General features: G+C 43.4%; 1 protein-coding gene across 8 annotated transcripts in view; it reads right to left on the bottom strand.

Moving 5' to 3' along the window:
- The window catches only part of MGLL (monoglyceride lipase), a 183,543-nt gene that overhangs the window by 67,270 nt on the left and 97,742 nt on the right, over positions 1-18,531 (bottom strand). For all 8 annotated transcript variants that reach the window (XM_058167425.1, XM_058167424.1, XM_058167427.1 and 5 more), the window contains one exon: positions 6,210-6,316. In XM_058167425.1, coding sequence (XP_058023408.1) covers positions 6,210-6,316 — 107 coding nt within the window. The remainder of the gene's footprint in view (positions 1-6,209; positions 6,317-18,531) is intronic.

Here is an 18,531-nt window from a genome sequence, read left to right on the forward strand (position 1 = left end):
AATCATACAAATGTTACTATGGATTGTTACTCTATGGATTGCTGATACATGCTAAATCATTCTACAGCAATTTCACAGGACTTGGGTTGGCTTTAATATTTGAATTATTCTTTTGTCTCACTCAAAAAAGTATCAAGATTCTCTTGTCTGTGGAGATTCTCAGTTATCCAAATCATGGTTGTCCCAAAGGTGCTTCTTCAAAAGGAAACTAGACTTGTTTTTCCTGGAAAACAAGTCCAGTTACCTTTGAAAAAGCACCTTTGGGATACCTCATCCTCTTGTTTGTTCTGTAACACTCTAATTTCTTACATTAAAGACTTATTAACTGGGGTTTATTGAAACTGAAGTCCAAAACATCTTAAGTGTACAAAGGTATGTCCATACAATCTTTTAAAATGATTCTTATCCTCAGTATCCTACTGACAAGACTACATCACAAATAGGAATTATAGCAAATCTCTACTCTTTCAGCATATAGGCAGAAATTATCTTTCTTTTAGCTTTTCTGGAAGTGCAGTCTGTTAGGAAATCACAATGAATCATGTGAACATGTGAACAATGTTTCAACTTGGGATACACAGTTCCGTCAATGTTGTTTTTTGTCATTCCTCATTTCTGTAAATACGTCAAAGTTCAGTTTTTAATTTCCTAGTTTTGTCAATATGTTGACAAAACATATTTTTTTGAAAACCTCAGAATTTTGTAGTTTGTATTAAAGCCCATTTATATTTTATGTACATTTTTCCATACAAACAATTCTTCCTATTCTATTCTATTCTATTCAGTTTTTGTTAATAACTTAAATACAATGCATTCTTTCATGTATATTACCTTTTAGGGAAATCTTTTGCCAATGTAAAATGTAAAATGTAAAAGAACCCAAAAACTAAGTACATACTAGATGGACATTACCTTACAGACGACCCCCATCCCGTTAAAGACCTTGGAGTTTTCATGTCAAATGATCTAAGTGCCAAAGCCCACTGCAACTACATAGCAAAAAAAGCTCTAAGAGTTGTAAACCTAATTTTGCGTAGCTTCTTTCCCAAAAACACTACACTACTAACCAGAGCATATAAAACATTTGCTAGACCAATTCTAGAATACAGCTCACCTGTTTGGAACCCTCACCACATCTCTGACATCAATACAACTGAACGTGTCCAGAAATATTTTACAAGAAGAGTTCTCCATTCCTCTGAAAACAACAAAATACCTTATCCCACCAGACTTGAAATCCTAGGCTTAGAAAACTTGGAACTCCGTCGCCTTCGACAAGACCTAAGTTTAACTCACAGAATCATCTATTGTAATGTCCTTCCTGTCAAAGACTACTTCAGCTTTAATTGCAATAATACAAGGGCAACCAATAGATTTAAACTTAATGTTAACCGCTTTAATCTAGATTGCAGAAAATATGACTTCTGCAACAGAATCATCAGTGCTTGGAATACTTTACCTGACTCTGTGGTCTCTTCCCATAATCCTAAAAGCTTTAACCAAAAACTTTCTACTATTGACCTCACCCCATTCCTAAGAGGACCATAAGGGGCGTGCATAAGCGCACAAACGTGCCTACCGTTCCTGTCCTATTGTTGTTTTTTTGTTGTTTTTTTGTTTGGTTTTTTTTTGTTTTCTTCTTCCTATATATGTTTATATGTTTATATACTATATAATCTTTTTGTATGATGTTGTGACAAAATAAATAAATAAATAAATAAAAATAAATAAATTATTGTGTTGAGTTGTGGGAATCAGTGAAGAGGCAGGAGGACAGGAAGTAACTTCAGCTCTTTATTTCAAGTCAGTAACTTCTGCAAAGGCTTAGCTGGCAGTGCTCCCTTTTAAAGGGAGCTGTCCACCGATTCAGCCACTGATGTTTTACTTTTCCCACTGTTTGAATCCACCAATCAGTGGCGGGCACCATTTGAATCCACCAATCAGTGGCGGGCATGCAAATGTCCGGCTAAACCAGGACCTGAGTGAAGCCTACATCCCTGGTTTCACTCGCTATTTAACATATTGTGTAACATATTGCACTGTAAAATTTTATTTTTTTGCTTTGCAAAATTTAGAGATTTATGAATTTTTAACTAAGCTTTGCTTGGAGGAGTAGTTAAAATAGGAAATTAGTATTTGTATTCAAAAACACATTAAACCAATTTCTATACCTCCCTAATTGAACTAATCACCATGGGTTAGAATAAAAATGAAGCATTTTGCAGGTTCGGTAATTTCATCTAACCTTCTGAAAGCTAAATCTTCAGGAAATTAAACAGCCCCAAATATAATTTATTTATTTATTTTATTTATTTATTTTTCACATTTATATACCGCCCTATTTCCCTAGGGACTCAGGGCGGTTCACAGGCAAGTAAAAAGTACATATAAATACAGACTAAAATAACAATTAAAAAACTTATTCTACATAGCCGAATTATTAAAAACTATATAAATAATAAAACCCATTTAAAACCAGTAAATTTAAAATCTAATCCAGTCCTGCGCAGATGAATAAGTGTGTTTTAAGCTCGCGATGGAAGGTTCGGAGGTCCGGAAGTTGACGAAGTCCTGGAGGGAGTTCGTTCCAGAGGGTGGGAGCCCCACAGAAGGCCCTTCCCTGGGTGTCGCCAGGCAGCACTGCCTAGCTGACGGCACCCTGAGGAGTCCCTCTCTGTGAGGCGCCTGGTCGGTGAGAGGTATTCGGTAGCAGTAGGCGGTCCCGTAAATAGCCCGGCCCTATGCCATGGGCGCTTTAAAGATTGTTACCAAAACCTTGAAGCGCACCGGAAGGCCACAGGTAGCCAGTGCAGTCTGCGCAGGATAGGTGTCACAGGAGCCACGAGGGCTCCCTCTATCACCAGCAGCCGCATTCTGGACTAACTGAAGCCTCGGATGCCCCTCAAGGGAGCCCCATGTGAGAGCATTGCAGTAATCCAGGCGAGGCGTCACGAGGCGTGGTGACCGTGCATAAGGCATCCCGGTCTAGAAAGGCGCAACTGGCACCAGGCGAACCTGGTGGAAAGCTCTCCTGGAGCGGCCGTCAAATGATCTTCAAAAGACAGCCGTTCATCCAGGAGGGCGCCCAAGTTGCGCACCCTCTCCATCGGGGCCAATGACTCGCCCCAACAGTCAGCCGTGGACTCAGCTGACTGTGCGGGATGCCGGCATCCACAGCCACTCTGTCTTGGAGGATTGAGCTTGAGCCTGTTTCTCCCCATCCAGACCCGTACGGCTTCCAAACACCGGGACAGCACTTGATAGCTTCATTGGGGTGGCCCGGTGTGGAAAATACAGCTGGGTGTCATCAGCGTACAGCTGGTACCTCACACGAAGCCACTGATGATCTCACCCAGCGGCTTCATATAGATGTTGAACAGAAGGCGAGAGAATCGACCCTGCGGCACCCACAAGTGAGGCGCCTCGGGGTGACCTCTGCCCCTGTCAACACCGTCTGCGACCGGTCGGAGAGATAGGAGGAGAACCACCGATAAACGGTGCCTCCACTCCCAATCCCTCCAACCGGCGCAGCAGGATACCATGGTCGATGGTATCAAAAGCCGCTGAGAGGTCTAATAGGACCAGGGCAGAGGAACAACCCCTATCCCTGGCCCTCCAGAGATCATCCTGCGACCAAAGCCGTCTCAGTGCTGTAACCGGGCGGAAACCGGACTGGAGCAGGTCTAGATAGACAGTTTCATCCAGGTGCAGGAAACTGATATGCCACCATACTCTCTACAACCTTAGCATGAGCGGGTTGGAGACAGCGATAATTACCTAAAACAGCGGGTCAGGAAGGCTTCTTGAGGAGGGCCTCACCACCGCCTCTTTCAAGGCGGCGGAAAGACTCCCTCCAACAAGGAAGCGCTCGTAATCGCCTGGAGCCAGCCTCGTGTCACCTCCTGAGTGGCCAGCACCAACCAGGAGGGGCACGGGTCCAGTAAACACGTGGTGGCATTCAACCTACCCAACAACCTGTCCATGTCCTCGGGAGCCACAGGGTCAAACTCATCCCAGACAATATCACCAAGACCACCCTCAGACGCCCCATCTGAATCGCCGCAATTTTGGTCCAGACCGTCCCGAAGCTGAACGATTTTATCGTATAGATAACCGTTAAACTCCTCAGCACGTCCCTGCAACGGGTCATCCCGCTCCCCTGGTGAAGGAGGGAGCGGGTCACCCGCTGGCGGCTGGGCGGTTATCTGCCGGCGCAATGAGGGAGGAGGCGAGCAACCGCTTCCCTCAGTGCCACTAGGTAGGTCCTAGTATAGGACCTAACTAGTGTCCGATCAGCCTCTGAGCGGCTGGACCTCAGGAACTCTCTAGGCGTCTTCTCCGGCGTTTCATCCCCTCAGCTCCTCGGAGAACCAAGGGCGGTTGGGATCTCGCGGGTCAGAGGTCCGCAAGGCACGTCCAAGCCCCAGCCGCAGCCCGTTCCCAGGCTGCGGCTGGTTCCTCTGCCGTGCCGTGAGCCAGACCCTCAGGAAACGGCCCAAGCTCCGTCCGGAACCTCTCCGGGTCCATCAGGCGCCTAGGACGGAACCAGCGTAGTGGTTCCGTCTCCCTGCGGTGTTGGGTGGCGGTCAGAAAGTCCAGGCGAAGGAGAGTATGATCTGACCATGACAAAGGTTCTGTGACTACATCTCTCAAGTCCAGATCCTTCAACCACTGACCAGAGATAAAAATCAGGTCCAGTGTGCCTCCCCCGATGTGAGTGGGGCCATCCACTACTTGAGTCAGGTCCAAGGCCGTCATGGAAGCCATGAACTCCCGGGGCACTGTTGATGCGAGCGGCAGATGGCAAGTTAAAGTCCCCCATGACTAAAAGTCTGGGGGTCTCCACTGCCACCCCGGCAAGCACCTCCAGGAGCTCGGGCAGGGCAGCTGTCACGCAGCAAGGAGCCAGGTACGTGACCAGCAAGCCCATCTGACACCTATGACCCCATCTCACAAAGAGGGATTCACACCCGGCAATCTGAGGTACAGTGGTCTCCCTCGGCTCTAGACTCTCTTTAATAACAACCGCCACCCCCCCACCCCTACCCTGGGCCCTCGGCTGATGAAATGCACGGAAGCCCAGTGGGCACATTTCGATCAGGGGCACGCCCCCTTCAGTGCCCAACCAGGTCTCCGTAACGCCTATAAGATCCGCAGCGCCCCCCTGAATAAGATCATGTATTAGGGGGCCCTTGGCCGGACCGTGTTGCATAAACATAAGACGGGCCCAGGCTCTGAGGGTCTTGACCATCCGGGAATGGGAGAAGTCAGAGGATCGGGCACGCGATCGCCTGCAAACATCGGCGTGTCCCCAAACGATATCCCGCTTCGCCATATCTGCCCTCCCACTTACCGTGCCAATAGAGCCACCCTCACCAAAAGAACATTCCCCCATAACCTCCGAACCCATTAAATAATCAGCATGCGGGCTGGTTTCCTCCCCACGGCTACCCCCACCGCCTTCCTCCACCCTTAAAAATGCCTATCTAAAACCCCAAAAAGCAATCTTAGCGAACCTCTGTAATTTGAAGAGCTCAAGTTTTTTACATCTCAAAACTCCTTCCACGGCATGTTTTTTATTCTATATTTTATTTTTATTTCTTAAAAATATGCAGAGGTAATTCCATGTTCATCTGACATAATATAAACAGGATTCCAATCAATAAGCCTATCTGATTGTCTCAGTTAGCCTTCATACTACATTTTCCTTGATAGTTAGACAAAACATTCACATATGGGCAGAACACCACCAGTTACAACAATCAAGAATTAAATTACTTTATTATCCCTGAAGCACTTTCTGCTTTTTATTTATTCAATTTATATTCCACCTTCCCTTTAGAAGCTCACAGTAGCTTACATGCAATTCTTCATTTTATCTGCAGTCATTATGTGAAATAGGCTGGACTAGGAATGAGTGACTAGTTGAAAGTTATCCAGTGAATTTCCATAGATAAGGGTGCACTTCAATGGTGGGTTGCCCCCTGGTCCGGTCCGGTTCTGTAGAATCAGTAATAAAACCAGCGGGAGGCTCGGCCCATCATCACCACTGATCAGCGCATGTGCAGAAGCTAAAGGTAAGTAGAACCCATCCTTGGTGCACTTGATCCTGAATATTCACAGATCTTGTCCTGTAGTTCATCTACTACAATATCATACTTATTCCCCTTTAATCTTATCCCCATACATTTTTTTCCAAAGGCACTCACCATGGTCATGGGCAAACACAAAAAAGTTGATTCCTGTCAGCATCTTGGCCAAGTCATCATAGCGACAGCAGTGTTCTCCAGCACCATGAACAACAAATACCAGGCCCCTAAACAGAGCATTAACACAAAAAAACCACATAAAGTTAGCACCCAGGAAACATCAAACAAGCTGTGGTTATTTACAAGTCTGATTTAATCTTCAGAATGAACATCCTAGATGTTTCTTGTCTCTGCGGTCCAACCATTCAGAAGACAAGCAAACCCTCCACCACCTGTTAATCTCTCTAGATGCCCTCATAGAGAACTGACAGAAACAAAGAGTTTTTACTGAAACCTTTTTTCTCTCTGAATGCCTGCTTTGCAGATGCTAATCTGGAGACTACACTTATATATATTTAAGGAATCAAGTCAAAACTTACTTTTCTTTCTCTTCCAACTTAAAAACAACTATAATTTTTCTTTTGATGTTTATACTGGTATTAGTTTTAATGCTTTATATTGTTAACTGCTCTAATAACACTCAGATTAAAAGGTTGGGATATAAATAAATAAATAGAATGGAAGCGATGACAGTATAGTTGAGATGCACAATGCAGAAGATTGCACAAAGTTCATCAAATGGATATGTGATTCTTCAAATGGTGGCTGGCTTAGAGATGAAAATAGATGTAAAAATAGGCAGATAGCATCCATGATAGAAAAAGTATTGCTGTTCCGCCCAAAGCTCAGTCCTAAAATCCATAAGATGAAAAGGTGGAAGTACTATCACCGCCAGCGGTGTCCATAGGTATTTCTAAATAAGTCCCAGCAGGTCACATACCGGTCTCCAGAGATCTTCCAAAGCAGTTCCAGAGAGCAATCATGGCCAGCAGATCCCAAACGGCCAAGCACAATGCAGATGACAATGCAAATGATGTAATCAAAGGAAGAAGTGGCCAAAATAGGCCAGGAGGCCTCCACGCCCACCACACCACTGCTTTCAGCCAGCATAGTTAGAATAGTCCATGGCTAGACACCTCTCCAGGTCAGAGACCCATTCAAGGTCTGCCCACTCCCCAGGGCCCAGGCCAGGCCTTTCCCAGGAGCCAGACCGGCCCCTCCAAAGAGGGCCTGTAAGATGTAACAACATCTTACTGCGGCAGGAGCGAAGCATCTCATCCCGCCGAAGGTCTCAAGCAGGAAGGCTAAGGACCGTTCACAGCCTCCTCCCCATCACTCCGAAGACCGGGGGAAGGGCGAGGCAGGCGAGAGCAGGGAAGAACAGCGCAAAATAGTCCGGCAGGAAAAAGAAATAAGCCACGGGCTCGCCTCTCAACTGCAAACGAGCTGCGGCCTCACCTCACGCCCAGTAAAAATGGCTGCCGTCCGCCGCTCGCCCGTGGCCTCCCGGTCTCATCCTCAGCAGCCGTGAGTCCGAAAAGGTCAGCGGACCTCTCCCACGGCTGCTGGGGGGATCATACAGCCGACCGGGGGGCGAAAGCTCGCACGCCGCCTGGGCCCCCGCCATCCCGCTGGAGATCCAGGATGAAATGGCTGTTTTCAGAACTTTCTTGAAGAAGTGGCTTTCAACAAATGCCAGGAGAGGATGGCGGGAGGGTCAGTATCCTTCTGCCACGCCTCACACAGCTTCACAAGACCAACCTAGAATACTACACAGTCATGTAGGAATTAAATCATATGCTTATACAGCTATTTTAAAATTGTTATATCGGGAGAGGTAAAGAACATGAGTGACTCAACAAAGGAAGGATTTGAACAGGTGAAGAAAGAAAAACAATAGGACAGGAACGGTAAGCACGCACGTTTGTGCTCTTATGCACACCCCTTATGGTCCTCTTAGGAATGGGGTGAGGTCAATATTAGAAAGTTTTTGGTTAAAGCTTTTGGGATTATGGGAAGAGACCACAGAGTCAGGTAAAGTATTCCAAGCACTGATGATTCTGTTACAGAAGTCATATTTTCTGCAATCTAGATTAAAGCGGTTAACATTAAGTTTAAATCTATTGGTTGCTCTTGTATTATTGCAATTAAAGCTGAAGTAGTCTTTAACAGGAAGGACATTACAATAGATGATTCTATGAGTTAAACTTAGGTCTTGTCGAAGGTGACGGAGTTCCAAGTTTTCTAAGCCTAGGATTTCAAGTCTGGTGGGATAAGGTATTTTGTTGTTTTCAGAGGAATGGAGAACTCTTCTTGTAAAATATTTCTGGACACGTTCAATTGTATTTATGTCTGAAATGTGGTGAGGGTTCCAGACAGGCGAGCTGTATTCTAGAATTGGTCTAGCAAATGTTTTATATGCTCTGATTAGTAGTGTAGTGTTTTTGGAAAAGAAGCTACGGAAAATTAGGTTTACAACTCTTAGAGCCTTTTTGCTATGTAGTTGCAGTGGGCTTTGGCACTTAGATCATTTGACATGAAAACTCCAAGGTCTTTAACAGGAAGGACATTACAATAGATGATTCTATGAGTTAAACTTAGGTCTTGTCGAAGGTGACGGAGTTCCAAGTTTTCTAAGCCTAGGATTTCAAGTCTGGTGGGATAAGGTATTTTGTTGTTTTCAGAGGAATGGAGAACTCTTCTTGTAAAATATTTCTGGACACGTTCAATTGTATTGATGTCAGAAATGTGGTGAGGGTTCCAGACAGGCGAGCTGTATTCTAGAATTGGTCTAGCAAATGTTTTATATGCTCTGGTTAGTAGTGTAGTGTTTTGGAAAGAAGCTACGCAAAATTAGGTTTACAACTCTTAGAGCCTTTTTGCTATGTAGTTGCAGTGGGCTTTGGCACTTAGATCATTTGACATGAAAACTCCAAGGTCTTTAACAGGAAGGACATTACAATAGATGATTCTATGAGTTAAACTTAGGTCTTGTCGAAGGTGAGGGAGTCCCAAGTTTTCTAAGCCTAGGATTTCAAGTCTGGTGGGATAAGGTATTTTGTTGTTTTCAGAGGAATGGAGAACTCTTCTTGTAAAATATTTCTGGACACGTTCAATTGTATTGATGTCAGAAATGTGGTGAGGGTTCCAGACAGGCGAGCTGTATTCTAGAATTGGTCTAGCAAATGTTTTATATGCTCTGGTTAGTAGTGTAGTGTTTTGGAAAGAAGCTACGCAAAATTAGGTTTACAACTCTTAGAGCCTTTTTGCTATGTAGTTGCAGTGGGCTTTGGCACTTAGATCATTTGACATGAAAACTCCAAGGTCTTTAACAGGAAGGACATTACAATAGATGATTCTATGAGTTAAACTTAGGTCTTGTCGAAGGTGACGGAGTTCCAAGTTTTCTAAGTCTAGGAGTTCAAGTCTGGTGGGATAAGGTATTTTGTTGTTTTCAGAGGAATGGAGAATTCTTCTTGTAATTTATTTCTGGACACGTTGAATTGTATTGATGTCAGAAATGTGGTGAGGGTTCCAGACAGGCGAGCTGTATTCTAGAATTGGTCTAGCAAATGTTTTATATGCTCATAGGTGATTATTTTAAAGGATCCAAAGTTGGGAAGAAAGTCCACCAAACAGTTCTGTTTGTCAGACAACCCAACTTCCAGGTAAGAAATCCAACATATCTGAAGTGTATCAGATTGGGAAATCTGCACTAGGACCACAGCTCTGTTCTTAAGCAGCTCATTTTATTGTTTATTTTCAACCCCAGATACTATAATACTGCTGGCAAGATTCTTCAGCTATGTTCCAAGAAGAAACCTGAGCAGGAAATACGTAAGGCTTTTCCTGAATATGCTGTAATCAAAGTAAGTGCACAAAAGCCTCTTGAGAATATCTGAGCTGAGGTGATCTCTGCATATTTGAAAACAGGTTCTGCATGTATAACCTGCAGCTGCTACTACAAAATGGATTACCACACCTACTAGTGGCTGACAGGCTATTGGTAAATCCTTTTGACTGCAATTTGGTGCACATTGGCTTGAAAATGAGTTCTAATGAATCCAATTTGGAAAATGGGTTTCATGATAATCTAATAACCTGATTACAGCAATGTGACAAACAACCTACAGACAACACACTATTAGCAGGTTTATTAAGCAACTATAATGATTTTAAATAAGAAAGAAAACAAATGACCTGCCCTTAACTCACAAAAGAGGCCTTGAAATGGCATGACTATTTGTTTGTTAGCTTTAGATTTGTATTAGGTCTGGTCTGAAAAATCAACCCAAGAGTAATTAAAAAACTTGAGAAACCGTAATGTTCACAAATTATTAAATTTGCAATTTTATATGCCACCTGATTCTCAGCAACTTTGAGAGGCTTACAACAAAGACATTACAATAAAGTCATTAAAATGAAAAAAAAAGATAGTAAGATAAAAGATAGAAAATAGAAAATAGAAAATAGAAAATAGAAAGATAGAAAATAGAAAATAGGATGAATTGCGGGATCTCATTCTCCCTTGCTGAAAGCTTGGGTGAAGTGCTAGGTTTTTATGATTCTTCTAAAAAGCAATATATTTTTTGTTGCCCTTAGATCAAATTTAAAACAAGATTGCCTAATCTTGCTAAGTATTGGTAAGAATTTGTCCAGGAATGGATCAAAGAATTACCAGGTGGAGAGTCAGAAGATTCTTTCAATCTATTAGCCTGTCAAAATTATAGATTCTTTCAATCTATTAGCCTGTCAAAATTATAGATTCTTTCAATCTATTAGCCTGTCAAAATTATAGATTCTTTCAATCTATTAGCCTGTCAAAATTATAGATTCTTTCAATCTATTAGCCTGTCAAAATTATAGATTCTTTCAATCTATTAGCCTGTCAAAATTATAGATTCTTTCAATCTATTAGCCTGTCAAAATTATAGATTCTTTCAATCTATTAGCCTGTCAAAATTATAGATTCTTTCAATCTATTAGCCTGTCAAAATTATAGATTCTTTCAATCTATTAGCCTGTCAAAATTATAGATTCTTTCAATCTATTAGCCTGTCAAAATTATAGATTCTTTCAATCTATTAGCCTGTCAAAATTAAGAAGGCGTCCAAGGACTGCGGATACCGAGACTTGGGCGAGTGCTACTCGAGCAACTCATCCGAGGTCAAGGACATCCGTTTGGCGGCGACTGCTAGCCAGAGCAACCTGACACTGGCCACCGCTCTGGGCGAGGCCAGAGCACATGAAATGTCTACTAAAGCAGCAGAGACTCTGCAAAGCCTCTTCAATCCAAAGGCGGCGCAAAGCCCGCCAGTACACCAGGAGGAGATTCAGTCCGAATCCGAAGGTGAGGCGAGATGAGGAAGGGTCTGCGGACGGCAGCGACACTGAGGACCGTGGCAGTCACGGAAGCTGTGGAGGGCACATCAGCGTAACGCTGCAGGTTTAAAGACGCAACATGCGGCGGTGTGGGAAGAAAGGACACCTAGCTCAGGTTTGTCAGGCGGCCCAACCTTCCCGCCGAAAATTCAAATCGGCCAATCAAAGCGGAACCGGAAAAGGCGGCCCGCGATTGGTTCAAACAAGAAAGCGCAGTCTAACCAAGCGACTGTCATTATAGGCGCGCCTCAACCAAAGTGGAAAGAAGATTTTCACAAAGCCCAAGATCGAGGGAGTACGGTGCAGGCTTGAAGTGGACACGGGATCAGCGATCACCATCATGTCCTGGGACACTTTGGCGAAGTCGCTGCCGTCCGTCGGCGCCACCTGCAAGCACAACGGCTACGAGTGCCACGACTACCAGGGAATCGCATCCCTGTTCGAGGACCACCTCCGTCCGAGTCGAGTATGGTCCCTCATAAAAGACCCTGCCCATCACGATCGTCGAAGGAACTCTGCCCAGTCTGTTGGGACTAGACTGGTTTCGTGCCCTGGGCATGGGAGTGACTGGCATCTACAGAAGTGACTGCAATTTGAAAGACATTCTCTTTAACGAGTTCGAAGATGTCTTCAAGGACTGCCTGGGCAAGTACAAGGGACCCCTATTTCCTTCAACTTAGACCCCAGGTAGCCCCCATTAGGCTTAAGGCGAGGAGAGTCCTTTTGCCCTAAAACCAAAAATTGATAAGGAGCTGGACAAGCTCATAAATCAGGGATTTTGGTGCCAGTCGATCACGCAAAGTGGGAGGCGCCAATCGTCACCCCATCAAATCGGACGGGTCAATTAGAATTTGCGCTGACTACAAGGCGGCTTAACAAAGCCTTACAGAAAAGCGCTTACCGGTTCCGTGGTGCAACACTTATTGCACTCTTTGGGGCAAGGGCAAGTCTTTGCAAAGTTAGACTTGGCCCAAGCCTACCAACAACTGCCAGTAGCGCCCACACAGAAGCCCAAGCGATTGTGGCACAGGGGGCATTCAAGTGCACCGATTGCAATTTGGGGTTAGTGTGGCACCAGGGCTGTTCCAAAACCTGATGGAACGACTACTGCAAGGGCTCCCAGGGTAGTTCCCTACTTGATGATGTCCTAATTTCAGGGAAAACATGGAGGAATTGGGGAGGCGGTTAAGAAAGGTCTTGAGCATTTTCCGGACAGCGGATTAAAAGTCAAGACAAATAAATGCCAGATAGGGGTCGAATCGTCGATTTCTTGGGCTACGGATAGACAAGAAAGGAATTCACCCTACTGAGAGCAAGGTTAAGGCAATTAGGAAGGCTCCAGCGCCCAAAAACAAAGCAGAGCTGCAGGCATTCCTGGGATTGGTTAATTTTACGCGGTCTTTTAAAGAACAAAGCAACCGTTCTTGAACCGCTGCATAGGCTCTTAGGAAAAATACTGTTTGGTCTTGGGGAAAGTCAGAAAATAGGGCTTTTGAAGCAGTAAAGAACCTGCTCTCAAGTGATAGCCTGCTCATCCAATATCACGACTCACTACCCTAGTGCTGGTTTTGCGATCGTCCCTTATGGGGTGGGGCTGTACTCAGCCATAGACTTCCAAACGGCACAGAAGCCCCTATAGCGTTCTACTCTAGAGCGATGTCCTCCCCAGAGGAACTACAGCCAATTAGACAAAGAAGCATTAGCCATTGTATCAGGGGTCAAAAATTCCATGAGTATGTCTTTGGGCGGAATTTTGAAATCGTGACTGACCACAGACCGCTACTGGGATTACTGGCTGGCGACCGCCAACGCCTGTGGCACTTTCGCCACGCTTGACTCGATGGACTATATTTTTAGCCGCTTACTCGTACAAGCTGCAGCATCGACCAGGAAAGGAAGTGGGGCATGCAGACGCGTTGAGCCGATGCCCACTGCCAGGGGCGACCGAAGACCCCACTCCGGGGACACCCATCCTCCTTATTGACTCGTTGGACTCTGGCCCAGTCACATCAAAGGAAGTGGCTCGGGCATCATGCGGGACATTGTGTTAAGGACTGTACTCGGTTGGGTACAGAGAGGGTGGCCCGCTGCGCGGGCGAGCAGTTCAAAGAATTTGTTAAAGCGTGATGAGCTCTCGGCTCAAGGGGGTGCCTGTTATGGGGTGATCGTGTAATAATTCCTGATAAGTTAAGGGCAAGGTATTGGACCTCCTCCACGAGGTCACCCAGGCATCGTAAGGATGAAGGGTTAGCTAGAAGCTATGTATGGTGGCCACTCATGGACGCAGAGATTGCTGAGAGGGTAGGGAAATGCCAAGCTTGCCAAGAGTCCAGACCTCTACCCCAACAGCCCCAGTCAGAGAATGGGAAAAGCCCCAAGGGCCTTGGTCAAGAATCCACATTGACTTTGCTGGCCCTTTCACGGCCAAACGTTCCTAGTGGTGGTGGATGCATTTTCCAAATGGTTAGAGATCATACTTATGAAGTCCACCACAGCCGAAGCAGTAATCGCAACCCTCGCCACCTATTCGCAACTCACGGGTTGCCGGACACTCTGGTGTCCGACAATGGGCCCCAATTCACGGCAGCCCAGTTTGAAGAGTACCTGGCAGAGGAAGGCATCCGACATGCCTCTCTGCACCTTTCCACCCTGCGTCGAATGGCCTTGCAGGCGTTCCGTCCGGGCGCTAAGGAGGCATTGTCCAGGCTCAAGCCAGGTGACTGGCAAACAAAATAGACTTTTTCCTAGCCGTCCAGCACAGAACCCCAAGCACAGCCACGGGAAAAGCCCAGCCGAATTGCTAATGGGACGGAAACTCCGGTGCCCACTTGACCGTTTGACCCCCATTACACACCCGAGGGTTACAAGGGGAACTAGAAAAACAAGAGAAATGAGCATAGGCGACCGGTGTGGGCCCGAAACTATGGGGACGGTTGGTCGCCGGACAAGTAACAAAGTAACAGGGCCAAAATCGTACGTGGTAGAGCTACCAGACAACCGAGTGTGGCGGCGCCACATAGATCAGTTAAGGAAACGAATAACTGACCAAACCGAACCAAAAGAGACAGATAATGACCAATACCACTTTGAATCCACAGCTGACAATGACCCGGGGGAGGCGCAAGACTTAGCTGAGGTCCCAGAGTTCCAGCGACGCCATCAGGTCCCCGAGGGAAGCAGCAGGGAAAATTCCAAAATTAATCCAAGGCCCGATGGCCAAGAAAAAGAGTCGGCCAATAATCCGGAGCCCGTTGGCCCAGAGAAAGAGCTGGGAGGAGAAAACAGCCCCTCCGACCAGCTCAAAACACCACCCAGAACTGAACCGCGCAGGTCAGAAAGAACTAGGAGACGCCCAGGTTATTTGCGTGACTACGTCGAAAAATAACATGTAAATAAATATGTAAATAGAGGCAAAGTGTTTTCTGGGAGGGGAGGAGTGTTATGTATTCATGGTTGTACCTTTAAATATTTGAGCGGGAAATCAGCACGTTGCTGATTGGACGAAGCCTCCAGCAGAACTGTATAAAAGGAGAGGTTTTTCCCCCAGCCTGTTGCTGGGTTCACCCTATATTAAAGAGCTGTTGTCACTACCCTGGTCTCCAGCCTCGTTACTTCCCGAACTTAACACATTGTGTCTTTGAAAGAAAGCAGTATTTTCTTCTATAATGTTTCTACCATTTGGAAAAAAAATAATTAAAAAGATTTCAAAATGCTTCCTATTTGTTTTAATTATCTAAGACATGAAAGACTTATAGAACATGTTTTTCTGACACTTCAAAGGATTTCTTCTTGCATGTTATTTCTCATAACTGGTTTTTGACTCCTAACAGAAATTAGTATTTTTAGATTAAACTATTTAATTATTTCAGTGTTCTTCAAATACTCACCTCCAAATATGGCTGCTGATCAAGCTGGTTAATTTTATAGTTAGCTACAATGCTTCTACAGAAACTTCAGATGCTGAAAAACTACAGTGGAAGAAAACCAGTATCTTCATAGATTGCTAGTAGATACTTCAAAATTATTTGATAGCCAATCTTAGAAACAGGATATCAGATTAGAGACACCCTCAATCTGATCCAGCAGGTTCTTTATATGTTTTGAAAACAAAGACGTAACTATTTTCCTTCCCAGAGCAACCTTATCTGTATCCAATAACAATCCAAAAGTAATGGCAGCCAAACGCAAGATAAAAATAGGTTCTACCCATATTTAATTTGAAGAGCTCAAGTTTTTTACATCTCAAAACTCCTTCCACGGCATGTTTTTTATTCTATATTTTATTTTTATTTCTTAAAAATATGCAGAGGTAATTCCATGTTCATCTGACATAATATAAACAGGATTCCAATCAATAAGCCTATCTGATTGTCTCAGTTAGCCTTCATACTACATTTTCCTTGATAGTTAGACAAAACATTCACATATGGGCAGAACACCACCAGTTACAACAATCAAGAATTAAATTACTTTATTATCCCTGAAGCACTTTCTGCTTTTTATTTATTCAATTTATATTCCACCTTCCCTTTAGAAGCTCACAGTAGCTTACATGCAATTCTTCATTTTATCTGCAGTCATTATGTGAAATAGGCTGGACTAGGAATGAGTGACTAGTTGAAAGTTATCCAGTGAATTTCCATAGATAAGGGTGCACTTCAATGGTGGGTTGCCCCCTGGTCCGGTCCGGTTCTGTAGAATCAGTAATAAAACCAGCGGGAGGCTCGGCCCATCATCACCACTGATCAGCGCATGTGCAGAAGCTAAAGGTAAGTAGAACCCATCCTTGGTGCACTTGATCCTGAATATTCACAGATCTTGTCCTGTAGTTCATCTACTACAATATCATACTTATTCCCCTTTAATCTTATCCCCATACATTTTTTTCCAAAGGCACTCACCATGGTCATGGGCAAACACAAAAAAGTTGATTCCTGTCAGCATCTTGGCCAAGTCATCATAGCGACAGCAGTGTTCTCCAGCACCATGAACAACAAACACCAGGCCCCTAAACAGAGCATTAACACAAAAAAACCACATAAAGTTAGCACCCAGGAAACATCAAACAAGCTGTGGTTATTTACAAGTCTGGTTTAATCTTCAGAATGAACATCCTAGATGTTTCTTGTCTCTGCGGTCCAACCATTCAGAAGACAAGCAAACCCTCCACCACCTGTTAATCTCTCTAGATGCCCTCATAGAGAACTGACAGAAACAAAGAGTTTTTACTGAAACCTTTTTTCTCTCTGAATGCCTGCTTTGCAGACGCTAATCTGGAGACTACACTTATATATATTTAAGGAATCAAGTCAAAACTTACTTTTCTTTCTCTTCCAACTTAAAAACAACTATAATTTTTCTTTTGATGTTTATACTGGTATTAGTTTTAATGCTTTATATTGTTAACTGCTCTAATAACACTCAGATTAAAAGGTTGGGATATAAATAAATAAAGGGTACTGATTTAGGGAATAGATCAAACTAAGTAGCTAGGAGTTTGAATCCAGTTTACTCTGTGGTAGGAGATACAGAGCAATGATTAACTAATGTATCTTTCTTACCTAAGAAGACACCAAATGAAAATCAATAGTCCTTTCATTACTTTCTGCTTTGGACTTATTTGTTGTAAAAGATTTATAAATAACGTTATGTATTATTGAAACAGCTTTTATGTGCTTAATTAAAAAAAGATCTACTATAAATTATAAAGTACTTCTCATTATTAAACCACATCTATAGAATCATAATGTAATAGCATTAATAGCATCCACAATGTTCTTAGTTATCTACATTCTCTAAATTAATCCTCCAAATGCCTACTTAAATAACCAAGTTTTGACTGAACTTACAAAGATTAACATTGAAGAAATAGGTCTGGCAGAGTATTATGGTTCAGTAGCACATCCTCCATTTAGAACAAGTGCAAAAATGTGATTAATGTATAAGTGTGACATCAGATCATTGCTGGCCCATCACTGCTTTAGTGGGGACTGTCAGGTCTGTGGAATATGATTTATTTTTATTTTATTTTATTTATTTATTTATTTATTTATTTATTTTGTCACAACAATATATATAAGTATCATACAAAAAGATTATATAGTATATAAACATATATATGAGTAAATATTAGAAGGTATAAGCATATATATATATATATATATATATAAGAAGAAGAAAAAGAAAAACAATAGGACAGGAACATTAGGCACGTTTGTGCTCTTATGCACACCCCTTATGGTCCTCTTAGGAATGGGGTGAAGTCAATATTAGAAAGTTTTTGGTTAAAGCTTTTGGGATTATGGGAAGAGATCACAGAGTCAGGTAAAGTATTCCAAGCACTGATGATTCTGTTACAGAAGTCATATTTTCTGCAATCTAGATTAAAGCGGTTAACATTAAGTTTAAATCTATTGGTTGCTCTTGTATTATTGCAATTAAAGCTGAAGTAGTCTTTAACATTAACATTAACATTACAATAGATGATTCTATGAGTTAAACTTAGGTCTTGTCGAAGGTGACGGAGTTCCAAGTTTTCTAAGCCTAGGATTTCAAGACTGATGGGATAAGGTATTTTGTTGTTTTCAGAGGAATGGAGAATTCTTCTTATAAAATATTTCTGGACACGTTCAATTGTATTGATGTCAGAAATGTGGTGAGGGTTCCAGACAGGCGAGCTGTATTCTAGAATTGGTCTAGCAAATGTTTTATATGCTCTGGTTAGTAGTGTAGTGTTTTTGGAAAAGAAGCTACGCAAGATTAGGTTTACAACTCTTAGAGCCTTTTTTGCTATGTAGTTGCAGTGGGCTTTGGCACTTAGATCATTTGACATGAAAACTCCAAGGTCTTTAACAGGGTGGGGGTCATCTGTAAGGTAATGTCCATCAAGTACGTACTTAGTGTTTGGGTTCTTTTTTCCAATATGTAATTTGCTGGTTGAGATTTGGAGTTGCCAAGTTTTAGACCAAGCGGTTAGATGATCAAGGTCTTTTTGAATGGTAGATGTATTGTCTGTGGTGTTAAATAGTTTGATATCGTCAGCAAAGAGAACACAATTACT

The sequence above is a fragment of the Ahaetulla prasina genome, chromosome 2, assembly GCF_028640845.1.
Source record: "Ahaetulla prasina isolate Xishuangbanna chromosome 2, ASM2864084v1, whole genome shotgun sequence".
NCBI lineage: Eukaryota > Metazoa > Chordata > Lepidosauria > Squamata > Colubridae > Ahaetulla > Ahaetulla prasina.